This window comes from Mercurialis annua, linkage group LG4, assembly GCF_937616625.2.
Source record: "Mercurialis annua linkage group LG4, ddMerAnnu1.2, whole genome shotgun sequence".
In the NCBI taxonomy this organism is placed as follows: domain Eukaryota; kingdom Viridiplantae; phylum Streptophyta; class Magnoliopsida; order Malpighiales; family Euphorbiaceae; genus Mercurialis; species Mercurialis annua.
In genome coordinates this window covers 897,963-919,896 of record NC_065573.1, presented here as the reverse complement: position 1 = coordinate 919,896, position 21,934 = coordinate 897,963, and the positions used below count along the sequence as shown (strand labels likewise).

General features: G+C 33.5%; 1 protein-coding gene across 1 annotated transcript; it reads right to left on the bottom strand.

The window, feature by feature from the left end:
* Window positions 1–227: 227 nt before the first annotated feature.
* LOC126677173 (uncharacterized) lies at window positions 228–21,806 on the bottom strand. Its single transcript, XM_050371661.1, has 5 exons — window positions 20,664–21,806; window positions 20,346–20,444; window positions 20,001–20,231; window positions 18,949–19,209; window positions 228–308 (listed from the first exon to the last, which is right to left on the bottom strand). Exons 1-5 carry the CDS (start codon window positions 21,804–21,806, stop codon window positions 228–230), a joined length of 1,815 nt encoding a protein of 604 aa, XP_050227618.1.
* Window positions 21,807–21,934: the final 128 nt, after the last annotated feature.

Genomic DNA, 21,934 nt, shown 5'->3' with positions numbered 1-21,934 from the left:
TCAACTACCACGGGCTCCACGCCCACGATTACCAGCACGAAGTCCACCTCCACCGCCTGAGAACCCAGGAGGGATGTCACTGTCAGCCGGACCCAGCCATGTCAGACGCACCTGCTCCTTCAGATCGTCAATGCACAACTACAGAAGAAACCAGAGAGCAGTCAGAGCTATAGGATTGCATACATGCATACATATAGGATATAAATATTGCATATTTATTTTTACCCTCATTTATGTAGAAACATGCACAAGCGATCATGCCAGTAGTAAGCAGCATCGGCCAACTGAGCCACGTAAGACACCGGCACCTGAAAACCAGTAGAAGACGCTCAGTCTAAACAGGGAAAACGGGCCCTCAGAACAAAAGAACAGAAAAGGGAAATACTCACATGGGTACAGTCAGCAGGCGCAAAAAAATGCGTCATATAGAACAGAGGAATAGAGTCCTGGACATGCCCACGCACGCCACCGTAACGTGCAAATCTCTCTGGCATCTGACTCAAAAAACCAGAGACGTTTGGATTTGTTTCGAGACGTTTGTAAACGTTTGGCTTAAATCGCTAAAATGGGAAAACGTTTGGATTTTTTTCGTAACATTTGTAAACGTTTGGCTTAAATCGCTAAAAAGGGGAAACGTTTAAATTTGTTTCATAACATTTGTAAACATTTGGCTTCAATCGCTAAAAAGGTAAAACGTTTGGATTTGTTTCGTAACGTTTGTATAACGTTTGGAATAACTCGCTTAAAAGGTGAAATGTTTGGATTTGTTTCGTAATGTTTTAAACTTTTGGCTTAAATCCCTAAAATGGGGAAACGTTTGGATTTGTTTTGTAATGTTTGTAAACGTTTGGCTCAAATTGCTAAAAAGGTGAAATGTTTGGTTTTGTTTCGTATCATTTATAAATTCGGATTAAATCGCTAAAAAGGTGACACATTTAGATTAGTTTGGTAACGTTTGTAAACGTTTTGCTTAAATTTCTAAAAAGGTGAAATGCTTTGATTTGTTTCTTAACGTTTGTAAACGTTTCGCTTAAATTGCTAAAAAGGTGAAACGATTGGATTTGTTTCATAACGTTTGGTTTTGTTTCGTAACGTTTGGATTTGTTTTGTCGCATTTGTAAACGTTTGGCCTACATCGCAAAAAAGGTGAAACATTTTTGTTTCGTAACGTTTCTAAACGTTTGACTTAAATAGCTATAAAGGTGAAACGTTTGGATTTGTTTTTCAACGTTTATAAACGTTTGGCTTAAATTTCTAAAAAGGTGAAACGCTTGGATTTGTTTCGTAACGTTTTAAACGTTTGGTTTTGTTTCATAATGTTTGTAAACGTTTGACTTAAATCGCAAAAAAGGTGAAACGTCTTCTTTGTTTTGTAACGTTTGTAAACGTTTGGCTTAAATGGCTAAAAAGGTGAAATATTTGGATTTGTTTCGTAACGTTTGTAAATATTTGGCTTAAATTGTTATAAAAGTGAGACGTTTGGATTTCTTTCGTAACGTTTTTAAACGTTTGGTTTAAATTGCTGAAAAGGTGAAACACTTGGATTTGTTTCTGTCACAACCCAAATTATTGAGCCGAGACCGGCGCTAGGGAATTCGAGTGGTAGCTCCGAAACCCTTAGCAAGCCTAAAACCACTAATAATTTTTCTCATTTAAATGTATAATATTATATATAAAACATTTTCAGGAAAACTCTTTTAGATAATGCATTTATAGTTATTAAAATATTATATTAGAGTTTACAATGAAAATCAGTTATTTGAAACCAATTCCTAAAAATCTTCTATTTACGCCTACTGACTACTGCAGCTCTAGGATTTCATACTTATGCAAGTCCAATGACTTCTGGCACAATGGAGATGGTTTGTCTGATCCGACTCCGACTACCTGCAAACATTAGAGTGAGGGGTCGGTATTTGGGAAAATACTGAGTGAGTTTGCAAGTTACTAATGGTATTATCAAAATATAGCATCACATGCTTAATACGTATGTAAATTCCATACATGATATAAGCACAGAGCAAACATTCCTAAATAACAAACTCTATCGAAACTCTAATCCTTGATTTGCTTAACGTATATAATCGAATCAACTTGATCCAAATTGTCCGACCCGGGAGTGTTTACACTCAACCACGTCAGTCGCGACCAATCTCTTAATTCCAAAGTGTGAGTCCAACTCACTGGTGGGTCCAACCCACTGGTGGGTCCAACCCACTGGATACGGGGATCAGGTTACTTTAACCGAGTCCACTCACGTGGGGCTCAGGTTATTTTAACCGAGTTCACTCTCATATCGCACTCTTATTCAAATTCTCGTGATCAAGCGTATTCTTATATCATCACAACACTCTAATTATACTAGATTGACTCACTGGTAATCTCATAGCCCATTGACACTCAATAGGTAATTGATTTCTATAGATCTCATACTAGCTACTCATATTCAAAACAATGAATATAATGGCATTCATATAATTCAATTCATCAAACATAACATCTCATGCAAGCAAATCGTATACATGCGATGTATTGATAATAATACTAATAGGGTATGAAAATAACTTTTATAACGATAATAATAATACGTGAAAGGGTATGAAACACTGTTCATATGCACGTTCTCGCACTTTTGTGCACGTTCGTGCATCACTATTCATATGCACGTTCGTGCACTATGCTGGTGCACGTTCGTGCATTTTTGCTGGTGCACGTTCGTGCACCACGTGCACAACCTTGGAAATCCAGTTTTCTGGGCTTTCCGACGTGCTACAACATTCCAAATCAATCCCCCATTGCTTAACAACATCAAAGATATAGGATTCAAGCTTAATACATCGAATTCAAATCCAAAATCGTTAAAACGATAAAACCGCTCGAAACCTTAAACCAAAACGTCAAGCTTACCTTGATTTGATGCCCGTTGTAGATAGAGAATCGAATTCTGAACAAATCGATATAAAGAACACGCGATTTGGACGAGAAATGGCGATGGATCGAAGTTGATCGTCGATATCTCTCCTTCATTGTTGCTCCTTTCATTCTTCTGGATCATTCTTTGAATGATCAACATATATATGTATATTTGGTTAATTATCCACTTTCATCCTTCATTTCTTTAACTCAAATCATTTCTCTTTTATACTTTCTATTTAACCAAATGGTTAATAGTCACTATAACTCAATTACTTACGTATTATTTATATTCCAATAAATAATACTAACACAAGATTATTACTTTCCGTCAATAATCTTTCAATTGCTATTCTGGAGGCTTAATTGGCTTATTTACAATTGGTCCTTGAACTTTTCAAAAATTACAATTTAGGTCAAAACCCATCCGCGTCCAAATTTTAAAAAGTCTCCGATTGACCCGAAACTTTTATCACATATACTATAAAACATTTTGTGGACCTTGGCGAAATAATTTCCCTTTTCAGGACTTAACTGGTTAAAGTACCACTTTAGTCCCTGAACTCTAGTTTGGGGCTTTTCTTGACATTTTTCCTTTTAATTAAAATTCAAACTTTAGAATTGGAATATAATATTAAATTCCGCATAATTACTTTCCCAAGACCGACCTACTAAAGGCTTATTTACTTTAATTTCTTGGAAATTATTTCCGATATCGTCACCCCGGCGAATAAGAACTGGACACATGGTCCAATTAAATACTTAAATATTTTGGGGTATTACAGTTTCGTAACGTTTGTAAACGTTTGGCTTAAATTGCTAAAAAGGGGAAACGTTTGGATTTGTTTCGTAACGTTTGTAAATGTTGGCTTAAATCGCTAAAAAGGTGAAACATTTGGATTTGTTTCGTAACGTCTGTAAAAGTTGGGCTTAAATTGCTAAAAAGGTGAAACGTTTGGTTTTGTTTCGTAACGTTTGTAAACATTTGGCTTAAATCGGTAAAAAGGCGAAACGTTTGAATTTGTTTCGTAATGTTTGTAAACGTTTGTTTTAAATCTCTAAAAAGGTGAAATGTTTAGATTTGTTTCGTAACGTTTGTAAACGTTTGTTTTAAATCTCTAAAAAGGTGAAATGTTTGGATTTATTTCGTAACTTTTGTATACGTTCAGCTTAAATTGCTAGAATGGGTTTCATAACGTTTTAAAAAGTTTGAATTAGTTTCGTAACGCTTATAAACATTTCGCTGAAATCGTTAAAAAGGTGAAACGTTTGGAATTTTTCGTGCCGTTTGTAAACGTTTGGCTTAAATCGCTAAAAAGGTGAAACGTTTGGATTTGTTTCGTAACGTTTGGAAACGTTTGGCTTAAATCCCTAAAAAGGTGAAACATTTGGATTTGTTTCGTTACGTTTGTAAACGTTTGGCTTAAATCGCTAAATAGGTGAAACATTTTGCTTAAATCGCTAAAAAGGTGAAACTTTTGGATTTGTTTCGAAACATTTGTAAACGTTTGGCTTAAATTTCTAAAAAGGCGAAACGTTTGGCTTAAATCAATTAAATGGTCAAATGTTTGAATTTAAATTGCTAAAAAGATGAAATGTCAGGATTTGTTTCGAAACGTTTTTAAACGTTTGGCTTAAATCGCTAAAAAGGTGAACCGTTTCGATTTGTTTTGTAACGTTTGTAAACGTTTGGCTTAAATCGCTAAAAAGATGAAACCTTTTGTTTTGTTTCGTAACGTTTGTAAATTTGGTTTAAATTTATAAAAAGGTGAAACGCTTAGATTTGTTTCGTAGCGTTTGTAAACATTTGGCTTAAATCGCTAAAAAGATGAAATGTTTGGAACATTTAGATTTGTTTCGTAACGTTTGTATACGTTTGGCTTAAATTGCTAAAACAGGTTTCATAACGTTTTAAACATTTGAATTAGTTTAGTACCGCTTGTAAAAATTTGGCTTAAATCACTAAAAAGGTGAAAACGTTTGGAATGGTTTCGTAACGTTTGTAAACTTTTGGCTTAAATCGCTAAAAAGGTGAAACGTTTGGATTTACTTCGTAACGTTTGGAAACGTTTGGCTTAAATCGCTAAAAAGGAGAAACGTTTGGATTTGTTTCGTAGCGTTTGTAAACATTTGGCTTATATTGCTAAATATGCGAAACGTTTGGAATTAAATTGAAAAAAAGGTGAAACATTTGGATTTGTTTCGTAACATTTGTAAATGTTTGGCTAAAATCGCTAAAAAGGGGAAACATTTGGATTTTTTTTGTAATGTTTGGAATTGTTTCGTAATATTTGTAAACGCTTGGCTTCAATCGCTAAAAAGATGAAATATTTGGATTTGTTTCGTACGTTTATTAACGTTTGGATTAAATTGCTAAAAAGGGGAAACGTTTGGACATGTTTCGTAACATTTGTAGACGTTTGGCTTAAATCGCTAAAAAGACCAAACATTTAGCTTAAATCGCTAAAAAGGTGAAACGTTTGGATTTGTTTCGTAACATTTGTAAACGTTTGGCTTAAATTGCTAAAATGGTGAAACTTTTGAATTTAAATTGCTAATAAGGTGAAATGTTAGGATTTGTTTCGTAACGTTTGTAAACGTTTGGCTTAAATCGCTAATAAGGTGAAAACGTTTGGATTTGTTTTGTAACGTTTGTAAACGTTTGGCTTAAATCACTAAAAAGGTGAAACATTTGGTTTTGTTTCGTAACGTTTGTAAACGTTTGGTGTAAATTTCCAAAAAGGTGAAACGCTTGGATTTGTTTTGTAGAGTTTGTAAACATTTGGCCTAAATTGCTAAAAAGGTGAAACGTTTGGTTTTGTTTTTTAACGTTTGTCAACGTTTAGCTTAAATCGCCAAAAAAGGAAAACGTTTGGATTTGTTTCTTAACGTTTGTAAACGTTTGGCTTAAATTGCTAACAAACTGAAACATTTGGATTTGTTTCGTAACGTTTGTAAACGATTGGTTTATTTTCGTAATGTAGGTAAACGTTTCGCTTAAATCGCTAAAAATATGAAACGTTTGAATTTGTTTCGTAATGTTTTAGACGTTTGGTTTTGTTTCGTAACGTTTGTAAGCGTTTGGTTTAAATTGCTAAAAGGGTAAAACGTTTGAATTTGTTTCGTAACGTTTGTAAACGTATGGCTTAAATTGCTAAAAAGGTGAAACGCTTGGTTTTCTTTAGTAACGTTTTTAAACGTTTGCCTTAAATTATTAAAAAAGTTGAACGCTTGGATTTTTTTCGTAACGTTCGTAAATGTTTGGTTTAATTTGCTAAAAAGGGGAAACGTTTGGTTTTGTTTTGTAACATTAGCTAACGTTTGGCTTAAATAGCTAAAAAGGTGAAACGTTTGGTTTTATTTTGTAACGTTTGTAAACGTTCGGCTTAAATCGCTAAAAAGGGAAAACGTTTGGATTTGTTTCGTAATGTTTGTAAACGTTTGGCTTAAATTGCTAAAAAGGTGAAACGTTTGGATTTGTTTCGTAACATTTGTAAACGATTGGTTTTGTTTCGTTATGTTGGTAAACGTTTGGCTTAAATCGCTAAAATGTGTAACGTTTTGATTTGTTTTGTAACGTTTTAGACGTTTGGCTTTTTTTCGTAACGTTTGTAAACGTTAGGCTTAAATCGCTAAAAAGGCGAAACGTTTGGATTTGTTTCATAACGTTTGTAAGCGTTTGGCTTAAATTGCTAAAAAGGTGAAACGCTTGGTTTTGTTTCGTACCGTCTGTAAACGTTTGGTAAAAAATTGCCGTGTCCCCGCCATGCCGATGTCCTATTTTTTTTAAATGTTGTTCCCCGTACCAATACTCGTACCCGTATCGGTGCTTCATAGAATGAAATTTTAAAATTAGCTTATTATTTTTGTTTGAAGCTCAAAAAGTGACATTTGTATTGTTAATTATCCCAAAACACCTAAAGTTTAGACTATAAATGAAAAGAAAAAAAAGGGTATTTTTGAGTGATTACAATTTAAAAAGTGATTGTATTGGTAAGAATTAATTTCTCATAGGGGTGTTTTCTCTCAAAACTACGGTATTTTAAGAATCAATTTCTCATATGTGTCCGTATTTCGTGTCCCTATACCTAGTTGTACTACTAAATCAAGAATCAGTGACAAAAACAAAAAATAAAAACTGAAGCATACAAAGCAAAGAGAAAAAATGGCTCGAGCTGCAAATTGATTTGAGGGAGATACAGAACAGAAAAGTAATACGAAAAGTGTTTATTTTCATTTTGCTGTACGTACCCTGCCACGTATATGTCAGGCAGCCGACATGCAGGTCCTTTAGCTATTGGACTAAGGGTACAAAAATGCTCTTAATTAATTTCAAGGCCAAAAATGGCCGCAATGTGTTTAAAGTTAAACTATTCAGTTAGTTTAATTTTGAAAGTGCAATTTCTAGCCTCGTTATCAGTCATCAATTAAGAAAACATTATTTTTTAAAAACACTATTTTATTTTATATTTAAATGTGTATTTAAGAAGACATTATTTCACTTTTTACCTTTGACTTGAAAAAGCAAAGCAAAACAAAAAAATTTGAGTAAAAAAGAGGAACATAAAGGATTATAAGCTAATATAAAACCCTAGGTTTTATATAAGTAAGAAAAGAAAGTTAGGCTGAAAAACTTATTTAGCTTACTTTGCTGAGAATTAAGAATTTATAGCAGTCTAACTTAAATTAGGGTTACATTACGAGCAAAGTGATACATTACCGGCATAAACTCAAGTTAAAAGCATATTAAACTATAATATTAAACTCATTTTAAACTTTTTTATTACAAAATGATAAATAAAAAATGACAGACGAAAGACAAAAAAAAAGCAAACCTTGATGATAATGAATGCTTATGACTTATGAGAGAAACAAGAGAGACCACACCCAAATTGTTATTTTTGTTTTAGAGCACTGTAAGAAAACTTCAAGTTTTACCAGGTGCATAAACAATCTGTTCATGAAAACCCACAAGTTAAATTAAACTCATGATCGGATAAGGAAAAAAAACTGTACAAGTTAAGTAAAAAAGAAAAAGCAAACCTTGATGAAAAATGTTTAGTATTGTATTTGGGATGAGAGTTATCAAACTCAGGTGAGAGGACTTTTGTTTTTATTTGGCAACAGTCATAAAATTCCAGGTTCAGCATAAAGTTTCTCTTTTTAGATTTCTTCTATTCTACTCTCAGTGTTTAAAAATATACAAATTATTTTACATTTTATATTCTTTATTCTTTTAAAAAATACAAAGAAATCTTAAGTTTCAAATCAAATATATATCTAATTATAATAAATAATGTATTTTAGTTTTTTTTTCAAAAATAATTAAATATTTTTTCTCTTTAAAAAATATAGGCATTCTTTGTATTACATAGATATAAACTTTTGAAATTAAATATCAAATCAAACTAAAGTTGGCCATGGGCCAGGTAAGCCCATGAACCGGCCCGGAACCGGATCAAAACCGGCTCGGAACAGTGAAAAATCGGTTCCGAGCCGGTTCTAAATTTTTTGAACCGTGAACTGGCTGTTCCGGGTCTAAACCGGCGATTTAAGGGTCAAACCCGTCGATAAAAGGTTAATTAATTGTAATATTATATATATACATTATATAAGATATATACTATATTTGTTTTAGTCAATTATTTTAATCAACATAATATTTATAATTTTTTTATTTTATTATTTTCTTGCAACAATTATTCTTCACGTGTTATTTTATTTTTAAATTATACTTTTTAAAAACTAAATTTCAATTTTACTTTCAATTTTTTTTGAACCGTCTAGAACCCGGAACCATCAACGTTCGACTTAAATCGCTAAAAAGTTGAAACGTTTGGATTTGTTTCGTAACGTTTGTAAACATTTTGCTTAAATTGCTAAAAAGGTGATACGCTTGGATTTGTTTCGTAACATTTGTAAACGTTTAGTTTTTTTCCGTAACCTTTGGATTGTTTCGTAAAGTTTGTAAACATTGGACTTAAATCGCTAAAATGGTGAAACGTTTTGATTTGTTTCGTAACGTTTGTAAACGTTTTGCTTAAATTGCTAAAAAGGTGAAACATTTGGATTTGTTTCGCAACGTTTGTAAACGTTTGGCTTAAATTGCTAAAAAGGTGAAACGCTTGAATTTGTTTCCTAACGTTTGTAAACGTTTGGCTTAAATTGCTAAAAAGGTGAAACGCTTGGATTTGTTTCGTTACGTTTGTAAACATTTTGTTTAAATTGCTAAAAAGGTGAAATGCTTGGTTTTGTTTCGTAACGTTTGGCTTAAATTGCTAAATATGTGAAACATTTGGATTTGTTTCGTAACGTTTGTAAACGTTTGGCTTTAATCGCTAAAAATGTGGAACGTTTGGATGTGTTTTGTAACGTTTTAAATGTTTGGCTTAAATCGCTAAAATGGGGAAACGTTTGGATTTGTTACGTAACGTTTGGCTTAAATCGCTAAAAAGGTGAAACATTTGGTTTTGTTTCGTAACGCTTGTAAACGTTTGGCTTAAATCGCTAAAAAGGTGAAACATTTCGATTTGTTTCGTAACGTTTGTAAACGTTTGGCTTAATTCGCTAAAAGGGTGAAACGTTTGGCTCAAATCGCTAAAAAGGTGAAACGTTTGGATTTGTTTCGTAACGTTTGTAAACGTTTGGCTTAAATCGCTAAAATGGTGAAACGTTTGGATTTAAATTGCTAAAAAGGTGAAACTTTAGGATTAGTTTTTCTTAAATCGCTAAAAAGGTGAAACGTTTGGATTTTTTTTGTAACATTTGTAAACGGTTGGCTTAAATCGCTAAAAAGGTGAAACATATGGTTTTTTTTTCCTAACATTTGTAAACGTTTGGTTTAAATTTCTAAAACGGTGAAACCCTTGGATTTGTTTCGTAGCGTTTGTAAACATTTGGCTTAAATAGCTAAAAAGGTGAAAAGGTTGGATTTGTTACGTAACGTTCGTAATCATTCGGCTTAAATTGCTAAAAAAAGGTGAAACGTTTGGTTTTGTTTTGTAACGTTTGTTAACGGTTGGCTTAAATATTTAAAAAGGTAAAACGTTTGGATTTCTTTCGTAACGTTTGTAAAAGTTTGGCTTATATTGCTAAAAAGGGGAAACGTTTGGATTTGTTTCGTAACGTTTGTAAACGTTTGGCTTAAATTGCCAAAAAGGTGAAACGTTTGAATTTGTTTCTTAACGTTTGTAAACGATTGGCTTTGTTTCGTAATGTTGGTAAACGTTTGGCTTAAATGGCTAATAATGTGAAACGTTTGGATTTGTTTCGTAACATTTTAGACGTTTGGATTTTTTTCGTAATCTTTGTAAACGTTTGGCTTATATTGCTAAAAAGGTAAAACGCTTGGTTTTGTTTGTACCATTTGTAAACGTTTGGCTTAAATTGCTAAAAAGGTGAAACGCTTGGATTTGTTTCGTAAAGTTTGTATAATTTTGGCTTAAATCGCTAAAAAGGTGAAACGTTTGATTTTGTTTTGTAATGTTTGTTAAAGTTTGGCTTAAATAGCTAAAAAGGTGAAACATTTGGATTTGTTTCGTAATGTTTGTAAACGTTTGGCTTATATTGCTGAAAAGGTGAAATGTTTGTATTTGTTTCGTAATGTTTGTAAACGATTGGTTTTTTTTCGTAGTATTGGTAAACGTTTGGCTTAAATCGCTAAAAATGTGAAACGTTTGGATTTTTTTCTTAACATTTTAGACGTTTTGTTTTGTTTCATAATGTTTGTAAACGTTTGGCTTAAATCGCTAAAAAGGTGAAACGTTTGGATTTGTTTCGTAACGTTTGTAAACGTTCAGCTTAAATCGCTCAAAAGGTGAAACATTTGGTTTTGTTTTTCATACCGTTTGTAAACGTTTGGCTTAAATTTCTAAAAAGGTGAAATTCTAGGATTTGTTTCGTAACATTTGCAAATGTTTGGCTTAAATCGCTAAAAAGGTGAAATGTTTGGATTTGTTTCGTAATGTTTGTAAACGTTTGGCATAAATTGCTAAAAAGGTGAAATATTTGAATTTGTTTTCTAAAGTTTGTAAACGTTTGGCTTCAATCACTAAAAAATTTTAAACGTTTGGCTTAAATTACTAAAAAAGGAGAAACGTTTGGATTTGTTTCATAACGTTTGTAAACGTTTGGCTTAAATTGCTAAAAAGGTGAAATGCTTGGATTTGTTTCGTATCGTTTGTAAACTTTTGGCTTTGTTTCGAAACGTTTGTAAACATTTAGCTTCAATTGCAAAAAAGGTAAAACGTTTGGATTTGTTTCGTAATGTTTGTAAACGTTTGGCTTAAATTTCTAAAAAGGTGAAACGCTTGGATTTGTTTCGTAACGTTTGTAAACGTTTGGCTTAATTTTCTAAAAAGGTGAAACGCTTGGATTTGTTTCGTAACGTTTGTAAACGTTTGGTTTAAATCGTTGAAAAGGTGAAACGTTTGGATTTGTTTCGTAACGTTTGTAAATGTTTGGCTTAAATTGCTAAAAAGGGGAAACGTTTGCATCCTTTTCCTAAAATTTTAAACGTTTGGCTTAAATCGCTAAAATGGGGAAACATTTGGATTTGTTTCGTAACGTTTGTAAATGTTTGGCTTAAATTGCTAAAACGGTGAAACGCTTGGATTTGTTTTATAAGTTTTGTGAACGGCTTTGTTTCGTAATGTTTGTAAACGTTTGGCTTAAATTGCTAAAAATGTGTAACGTTTTGATTTGTTTCGTATATGTTTAAAACGTTTGGTTTTGTTTCGTATCGTTTGTAAAAGTTTGACTTAAATCGCTCAAAATGTGAAACGCTTGGATTTGTTTCATAATGTTTGTAAATATTTGGCTTAAATCGCTAAAATGGGAAAATATTTGGATTTATTCGTAACATTTGTAAACGTTTGGCTTAAATCGCTAAAAAGGGGAAACGTTTAAATTTTTTTCGTAACGTTTGTTAACGTTTGGCATGAATCGCTAAAAAGGTGAAATGTTTTGATTTGTTTCGTAATGTTTTAAACTTTTGGGGTAAATTGCTAAAATGGGGAAACGTTAGGATTTGTTTCGTAATGTTTGTAAACGTTTGGCTCAAATTGCTAAAAATGTAGTTTTGTTTCGTAACGTTTGTATATTTTCGGATTAAATCGCTAAAAGGTGAAACATTTAGATTTATTTCGTAACGTTTGTAAACGTTTTGCTTAAATAGCTAAAAAGGTGAAACACTTGGATTTTTTTTCGTAACGTTTGTAAACGTTTCGCTTAAATTGCTGAAAAGGTGAAACGCTTGGATTTGTTTCATAACGTTTGTAATCGTTTGATTTTGTTTCGTAACGTTTGGATTTGTTTAGTCACGTTTGTAAACGTTTGGCTTAAATCGCAAAAAAGGTGAAACATTTGGAATTGTTTCGCAACGTTTGTAAACGTTTGGCTTAAATCGCTAAAAAGGTTAAACGTTTGGATTTGTTTCGCAACGTTTATAAACGTTTGGCTTAAATTGCTAAAAAGGTAAAACGCTTGGATTTGTTTTGTAACGTTTTAAACGTTTGGTTTTTTTTTCGTAATGTTTGTAAATGTTTGGCTTAAATAGAAAAAAAGGTGAAACATCTAGTTTTGTTTCGTAACGTTTGTAAAACGTTTGGCTTAAACCGCTAAAAAGGTGAAACGTTTGGATTTGTTTCGTAACGTTTGTAGACGTTTGGCTGAAATCGCTAAAAAGGTGAAACGTTTGAATTTATTTGGTAGCGTTTGCAAACGTTTGGCTTAAATTGCTGAACAGGTGAAACGTTTGGATTTGTTTCGTAACGTTTGTAAACGTTTTGCTTAAATCGCTAAAAAGGTGAAATGTTCAGATTTAAATTGTTAAAAAAGTGAAATTAACGTTTGTAAACGTTTGGCTAAAATCGCTAAAAAGCCGAAACATTTGGCTTAAATCGCTAAAAAGGTGAAATGTTTGGCTTAAATCACTAAAAAGGTGAAACGTCTGGATTACTTTAGTAACGTTTGTAAACGTTTGGATTTGTTTCGTAACGTTTGTAAATGTTTAGCTTAAATTGCTAAATCCGGGAAACGTTTGGATTTCTTTAGTAACGTTTGTAAACGTTTCGCTTAAATCGCTAAAATGGGAAATTTTTTGGATTTGTTTCCTAACGTTTGGAAACATTTGGATTTGTTTCGCAACGTTTGTAAACGTTTGGTTTTGTTTTGTAACGTTTATAAACGTTTGGCTTAAATCGCAAAAATGGGAAAACGTTTGGATTTGTTTCGTAACGTTTGTAAACATTTGGCTTCAATCGCTAAACACGTGAAACGTTTGGATTTGTTTCGTAATGTTCGTAAACGTTTTGCTTAAATTGCTAAAAATATGAAACGTTTGTTTTTGTTCCGTAATGTTTGTAAACGTTTGGATTTATTTCGCAACGTTTTAAAGATTTTGCTTAAATCGCTAAAAAGGTTAAACGTTTCGTTTTGTTTAGTAACGTTTATAAACGTTTAGCTAAAATCGCTAAAAAGGTGAAACAGTGGGATTTGATTTGTAACGTTTGTAAACATTTTGCTTAAATTGCTTAAAAGGGAAAACGCTTGAATTTATTTCGTAACTTTTGTAAACATTTAGCTTAAATCGCTAAAAAGGTGGAACACTTAGATTTGCTACGTAACGTTTGTAAAAGTTTGGCTTAAATCGCTAAAAATGTGAACCATTTGGTTATATGTTCTGTAAGGTTTGTAATCGTTTGGCTTAAATCGCAAAAAATGTGAAACGTTTGGATTTGTTTTGTAACATTTTAAACGTTTATAAACGTTTGGCTTAAATTGTTAAAATGGCGAAACGTTTGGATTTGTTTCGTAACGTTTGTAAACGTTTGGCTCAAATCGCTAAAATGGGGAAACGTTTGGATTTCTTTCGTAACGTTTGTAAACGTTTGGCTTAAATCACTAAAAAGGGGAAACGTTTGGATTTTTTCATAACGTTTGTAAACGTTTGGTTTAAATCATTAAAAAGGTGAAACCTTTGGATTTGTTTCGTAACGTCTGTAAACGTTTGGCTTAAATCGCTAAAAAGGTGAAACGTTTGGTTTTAATTCGTAACGTTTCTAAATGTTTGGCTTAAATCGCTAAAAAGGTGAAATGTTTGGATTTGTTTCGTAATGTTTCTAAATGTTTGGCTTAAATTGGTAAAAAGGTTTCGTAACGTTTTAAACTTTTGGATTAGTTTCGTAACGTTTGTAAACATTTGGCTAAAATTTCTTAAAAGGTGAAACGTTTGGATTTGTTTCGTAACGTTTGTAAACATTTGGCTCAAATCGCTAAATAGGTGAAACATTTGGATTTGTTTTGTAACGTTTGGATTTATTTCGTAATATTTGTAAATGTTTGGCTTCAATCGCTAAAAAGGTGAAACGTTTGGATTTTTTTCGTAAAGTTTGTAAAAGTTTGTCTTAAATCTTTAAAAAGGTGAAACGTTTCGATTTATTTCGTAACGTTTGTAAACGATTGATATTGTTTCGTAATGTTTGTAAACGTTTGGCTTAAATCGCTAAAAATGCGAAACGTTTGGATTTGTTTTGTATCGTTTTAAACGTTTGGTTTTGTTTCGCAACGTTTGTAAATGTTTGGCTTAAATCGCTAAAAAGGTGAAACGTTTGGATTTGTTTCGTAATGTTTGTAACTGTTTGGCTTAAATCGCTAAAAAGGTGAAAAGTTTGTATTTAAATTGCTAAAAATGTGAAATGTTTGGATTGTTTGGTAACGTTTGTAAACGTTTGGCTTAAATCGCTAGAAAGGTGAAACGTTTGGAATTGTTTTTGTAACGTTAGTAAACGTTTGGCTTAAATCGCTAAAAAAGGGATACGTTTGGATTTGTTTCGTAACGTTTGTAAATGATTGGTATTGTTTCGTAATGTTTGTAAACGTTTGGGTTAAATCGCTAAAAAGGTGAAACGTTTGGATTTGTTTTGTAACGTTTGTATATGTTTGGCTTAAATTGCTAAAAAGGTAAAACGTTTGGATTTGTTTCGTAACGTTTGTAACTATTAGGCTTAAATCGCTAAAAAGGTGAAACGTTTGGATTTAAATTGCTAAAAATGTGAAATATTTGGATTTGTTTGGTAACGTTTGTAAACGTTTGGCTTAAAACACTGGAAAGGAGAAAAGTTTGGAATTGTTTTTGTAACGTTTGTAAACGTTTGGCTTAAATCGCAAAAAAGATGAAACGTTTGGTTTTGTTTCGTAACGTTTGGTTTAAATTACTAAAACGGTGAAATGCTTGGATTTGTTTCGTAGTGTTTGTAAACATTTGGCTTAACTCGCTAAAAAGGTGAAACGTTTGGATTTGTTTCGTAACGTTTGTAAACGTTCGGCCTAAATCGCTAAAAAGGTGAAACACTTGGTTTTGTTTTGTAACAATTGTTATTGTTTGGCTTAAATAGCTAAAAGGGGGAAACGTTTGGATTTATTTCGTAACGTTTGTAAACGATTGGTATTGTTTCGTAATGTTTGTAAACGTTTGGCTTAAATCTCTGAAAATGCGAAACGTTTGGATTTGTTTCGTAATGTTTGGATTTGTTTCGTAATGTTTGGTTTTTTTTCGTAATGTTTGTAAACATTTGGCTTAAATCGCGAAAAAGGTGAAACGTTTGATTTGTTTCGTAACGTTTGTAAATGTTTGGCTTGAATCGCTAAAAAGGTGAAACGTTGGGATTTAAATTGGTAAAATGGTAAAACATTTGGAGTTGTTTGGTAACGTTTGTAAACGTTTGGCTTAAATCGTTAGAAAGGTGAAACATTTGAATTTGTTTTTGTAACGTTTGTAAACGATTGGCTTAAATCGCTAAAAAGTTGAAACATTTGGTTTTGTTTCGTAACGTTTGGTTTAAATTGCTAAAAAGGTAAAACGCTTGGATTTATTTCGTAGTGTTTGTAAACATTTGGCTTGAATCGCTAAAAAGGTGAAAAGTTTGGATTTGTTTCATAACGTTTTTAAACGTTCGGCTTAAATCGCTAAAAAGGTGAAACGCTTGGTTTTGTTTTGAAACAATTGTTAATGTTTGGCTTAAATAGCTAAAAAGGTGATACGTTCGGTTTTGTTTCGTAACATTTGTAAACGTTCGGCTTAAATCGCTAAAAAGGGCAAACGTTTGGATTTGTTTCGTAACGTTTGTAAACGTTTGGCTTAAATTGCTAAAAAGGTGAAACGTTTGGATTTGTTTCGAAACGTTTGTAAACGATTGGTATTGTTTCGTAATGTTTGTAACGTTTGGCTTAAATCGCTATAAAGGGGAATCGTTTAGATTCGTTTCGTAACGTTTGAAAACGTTTTGCTTAAATTGCTAAAAAGGGGAAACGTTTGGATTTGTTTCGTAATATTTGTAAACGTTTGGCCTCAATCGCTAATAAGGTGATATGTTTGGATTTGTATCGTAACATTTGTAAACATTTGGCTTAAATCGCTAAAAGGATGAAACGTTTGGATTTGTTTCGTAACGTTTTAAACGTTTGGCTTAAATCTCTAAAATGGAGAAACATTGGGATTTCTTTCGTAACGTTTGTAAACGTTTGACTTAGATCGCTAAAAAGGTGAAACGTTTGGATTTGTTTCGTAACGTTTGTAAATGTTTGGCATATATTGCTAAAAAGGTAAAACGCTTGGATTTGTTTCATAACGTTTGAAAACGTTTGGCTTAAATCGCTAAAAAGGTGAAACATTTGGATTTGTTTCGTAATATTTGTAAAGGTTTGGCTTAAATCGCTAAAAAGGAGAAACGCTTGGATTTATTTCATAACGTTTGTAAATGTTTGGCTTAAATCAATGAGAAGGTGAAACGTTTTGATTTACTTTGTAACGTTTGTAAATGTTTGGCTTAAATTGCTAAACAGGTGAAAGTTTGGATTTGATTCATAACTTCTGTAAACGTTTGGCTTATATTGCTTAAAAGGGGAAACGTTTAGTTTTGTTTCGTAACGTTTGTAAACGTTTGGCTTAAATCGCTAAAAAGGTGAGAAGTTTGGATTTGTTTCATAATGGTTGTAAATGTTTGTTTTAAATCGCTAAAAAGGGGAAACGTTTGGATTTGTTTCGTAACGTTTGTAAACGTTTGGTTTAAATTGCTAAAAAGAGTTTCCTAATGTTTTAAACGTTTGGATTAGTTTCATAACGTTTGTAAATTTTTTGCTTAAATTTTTAATAAGGTGAAACGTTTGGATTTGTTTCGTAATGTTTGTAAATGTTTGGCTTAAATTGCTAAAAAGGTGAAACGTTTGGATTTGTTTCGTAATGATTGCTAACGTTTGGCTTAAATCGCTAAAAAGGTGAAACGTTTGGCTTAAATTGCTATAAAGGTGAAACGTTTGGATTTGTTTCGTAACATTTGTAAACGTTTGGCTTAAATCGCTAAAAAGGTGAAACGTTTGGATTTAAATTTCTAAAAAGGTTAAACGTTTGGATTTGTTTCGTAACGTTTGTAAACGTTTGACTTAAATTGCTAAAAAGGTGAAACATTTGGATTTGTTTTGTAACGTTTGGATTTTTTTAGTAATATAAACGTTTGGCTTTAATCACTAAAGAGGGGAAACGTTTGTATTTGTTTCGTAACGTTTGTAAAATTTCGGATTAAATCACTAAAAAGGGGAAATGTTTGGATTTGTTTCGTAACATTTGTAAACGTTTGGTTTAAATCGCTAAAAAGGTGAAACGTTTGGCTTAAATCGCTAAAAAGGTGAAACGTTTGTCTTAAATCGCTAAAAAGGTGAAACGTTTGGATTTGTTTCGTAACGTTTGTAAACGTTTAGCTTAAATCGCTTAAAAGGTGAAACGTTTGGGTTTAAATTGCTAAAAAGGTGAAACATTTGGATTTGTTTTGTAACGTTTGTAAACGTTTGGCTTAAATCGCTAGAAAGGGGAAACGTTTGGATTTCTTTTGTAACGTTGTAGACACAAATTCTTCGGACAGGTAAAAAGGTGATAAGGAACTGAAGCGTCCAATGATGATTTCCAAAGAAATTTGTCCGGGTGACGAGCTTTCGATTTGCTTGCTGAAATCTAAGCAGGCGTAATATGTGCACAGTTACAAACTTGGAGGATTAAAATTTAATTAGGCGTGAATAGCCCTTAAAAATCCAAAGGGATTGTAATCTAAGTCTAGAAATTGGACTAATTTCTATAGAAGTTTATGGGCAAATTTGCAAGTTTGACGGACCGAAATTGACCTTAACCAAACCTATAGGGCCTGATGAACCTGTTTTAAGACTTTCGGGCACTAAAACGGACTTTTAGCAATCTTTTACTTAGCAACCACTTTTAAATCCGAATTTAATCAAAAAGATAGAGTTTAAGGCTAATCTTAACACCTAAAAGCTTATCACTTCACTCACTTTCACCCTAGAATATTCTAGAATGTTCTAGAAGATACTAAGAAACCCTGGGTCACCCCTAATCACTATAAATACAACTTTAAGATAGCCTGACTAAGGGTGGCACACAAACCCTAAAAATAGACCAGAAAATTCGGCCATCACACACATACAAAATCCAGTCCTGAAAACACCTAATACGCTTTGATTCTCCAAGACACAACCCCTGCACAGATTCGAAGCTGGATTCCGCATCCACTTCGCCAGTAAACTAGTCAAGGACTCAAAACGGTACTTCTGAGGACCCTCTATTATAATTCCTTTGATTTTGCCGTGGCATATATGATTGTCATAATTGCTGTAATTTATCTTAGGTTGCATGTTTAGATTATTTGCTTATTTCTCATTAAAGTAGCTTTAATTAATCAATCTGATGCTTTCAATAACTGCCATAAACTTCGATGATAGACATGTTAAATTGCTATAATTAATCATGCTTAAGCTCAAATATATAAATCTAGTTAATTTAGAGCTCTAAGAATGCATGTTTTTAGGAGATCTTAGTTAGTTTAGACCTTAAAACTTAAAAAAAACGAGTTGCTGCCTAGAAAGATAAATTCGTCTAGATGAGCTTAAAACACTATGATTATGTGTTTTTCGGATTCCTTGTTCGATTTTATGCGGTTTTGACTACTTTTGCATGAAAAACGGAGCTAAAACGAGTGAGAACGGAGCAAAACAAAATCCCATAACTGCTGTCGACGAACTGCCGACGCGGCCGCTGCAACCGACGGCGCTGCCACAATGAACCGGCGCCGCCGCTGCCTTATCCTGCCGGCGCCAACACTCTGAACCGGTACCGTGCTCTTCCTTCGCCAAATCCCAAATTCGCTTCCCAGATCTTCCAGATTTCGGTCCAAACTTCAAAACGCGTTTCCAAGCCCATCTGGACTCCAAATCAGGCCCAGTTTGATCCCAGACCTAGCGAATTTAGAATAGAATCATATTCTATATTGTAACGGGTCAGACCATATGTAAAACAGACTCAAAATGCCCAATATATAACATAGTGTATAAACCGGGCCCACGAGCCTGAGGCCCAGCAAACCAGCAACTTCCAGAGTCGATTTCGGGCTAACCCGAACTCGGAATTTACTCCGGAGAAAATCAGTAGAACTGGATCGACGAGACGCACAACTCTCGTGATCTAATTGAGAGCCCATTCTGACCAGATAGATGGTCAAAACCCGCGCGAGTGCCAGGCACTCAAAGTCAATGAGGTTTAAAGGTATTCCTAACCTTGTATGTATATCCAACTGCCCCTGAGCATGCTAGCAGTGTTTACTGCTTTACAAAGGCATCCAAATCAAATAATAACCGGTTAAAGGACTATCACCTAAAATTGGCCCATTAATGCAAGTCCAGCCCATCACTTAGACATCGTATGACTAATACGAAAAAGTATTAATGATTGTATAGGTTTTTCAAGACTCACATTAATAAAGTCAATCAATCACATTTATACATCCGGTTTTAGGTTTTGTGCATGCAATCAATCCAGACCAGCAAGACTTATGCTATTTGCTAGAAACCTCTAAGGTTAGATGTATGTTCAGGAGTACCTGCTACTTTTTTTTTTTGATAAATGATTAGTAGATTAGCTCATCCATGAACGATGGATGGCAAAAAAACAGAAACAGGACAAAAAACTAATAAAAGTTACAAAAGAAATCAATACATCTAAAGACGTCATTGCCCGAGTAAGAAAAAACATGATCCTGTGTCCTATGAAACTCCACTGCTTTGTAGATTGTCAGATAAATCAAAGACGTAGCATCCACTGTTTCCTCATCAAATAAACGTCTGTTTCTAGCCTTCCAAAGATGCCAAACTCCATAGAACCAAAAAAGCTTCCAAAGCTTGCGATGCCTCCCGTTTGGAATGGAAACCCATTGAATGAAAAAATTGTCCAAAGTTCCCGGCGCCACCCAACTAACATTGCACTTATAAAAAAAAGTCTACCAAAATAGCCAAGCAAATTTGTAGTGAAAAATAATATGAATACCCGATTCTTCCATTGAGCAAGTCGAGCAAAAAACCAAATCAGAATTAATCACCCGTCTTCTAACTAAATTATCCTTTGAAGAGATGCGATCTCTAGCTAACAACCAAACAAAAAATTGAATCAGCGGAGGAACCTTTTCTTTCCAAATGCACTGCAACAGTTAAGAAGTAGATGTACTGTAATATTTTAAATTCAGCAGCTGAATCATTGAAGTAGAAGTGTATTGCTAATCATTGCACCAAGCTGGCTTATCCGAACAAGAACAAAGAGCTGCTCCTTGAGGTAGCAGCTGCAACAGATCTGAGAATCGCTGCTGCTCACCAAGGCGAAGCCGACGATTCTAGGAGAAACCTATGAACTGCAGAGTTGCCGAGTTATAAACTGCAGAAACAGTAGCTTCCTTATTACGACAGAGAAGAAACAGGTCAGGAAAAGAAAGATTGAGTGGAGCCGACGTCCATTTATCCTGCCAAAAACGAATGTTGTTTCCATCTCCCAAAACCATTACCGCTGCTTCCTTGAAACAATTCCAAAGATCACTGTTTTTAACACAAGAAATAATAATTCCTTTCCAAATATGAGAAAGATGAATTGAATTAACTGATTCAATATCAAACCCGGAAATAAAAGAATAGCTACTACAAATAACAGCAAACCAAATCAAGTTCCTGTCAGAAGCTATTAATTTCCAAATCCACTTCATTAACAGACACTGATTCTTAATGTGCAAAGGAGTGATATTAAGGCCGCCTGAAGAGTAAGGAATACAGACGTCTGGCCAAGCCACTTTACTGAAACCTTTGCTATTAGAATTCCCAGTCCACAAAAATCTACTTATTATCCGCTCCAAAGAAACAACCACAGACTGAGGGATGCGAAAAGTGCAAAGGAAATAAACAGAAATACTACACAGGACTGACTTAATAAGAGTTAATCTCCCTGTAGGAGACAATAAATTACCTCTCCAAGTAGACAACTGAACTGAGAAATTCGAAATAACCGGATTCCACAGTTTAGAGCCAACAGCTCTATCCGACAACGGAAGTCCTAGATAAGTGATTGGCAACTCATCTATTTTGCACTTAAGTATGTCTGAAGCTTGAGAGATAGTAACTGCATCAACATTAATTCCAATAATCGACGACTTTTGGTAATTAATTTTCAAACCTGAGATAAATTCAAAGCAACGCAGGATACGAAGAAGAATTTCAATCATTCTCAAATCACAAGGCAGGAACAAGAGAGTGTCATCTGCGAATTGAAGAATGGAAAGATCCTCGACTAGGACATCAATCCGAATACCAGACAACATCCCCATATTACAAGATTTATCAAAAATTGCACGCAAACTTTCCACCGCTAAAACAAAAAGCATAGGAGAAATAGGATCGCCTTGATGGACTCCTTTTTCCATGAAAAAATATTCTGTAGGGCAGCCATTCAGAAGAACAGATAGTTGGGCAGAGTCAAAGCACGAAGAAATCCAACTATTCCATTTGTTATCAAAATTCATTTTCTTTAACATCTGCAGAATAAATTGCTAAGAGATTGAATCAAAGGCCTTTTTAAAATCAAGCTTTAAGAAAATCTTGTTCCTTCTGCCGTTTCATAAGGTGAATAATCTCCCACGCAATCATATGA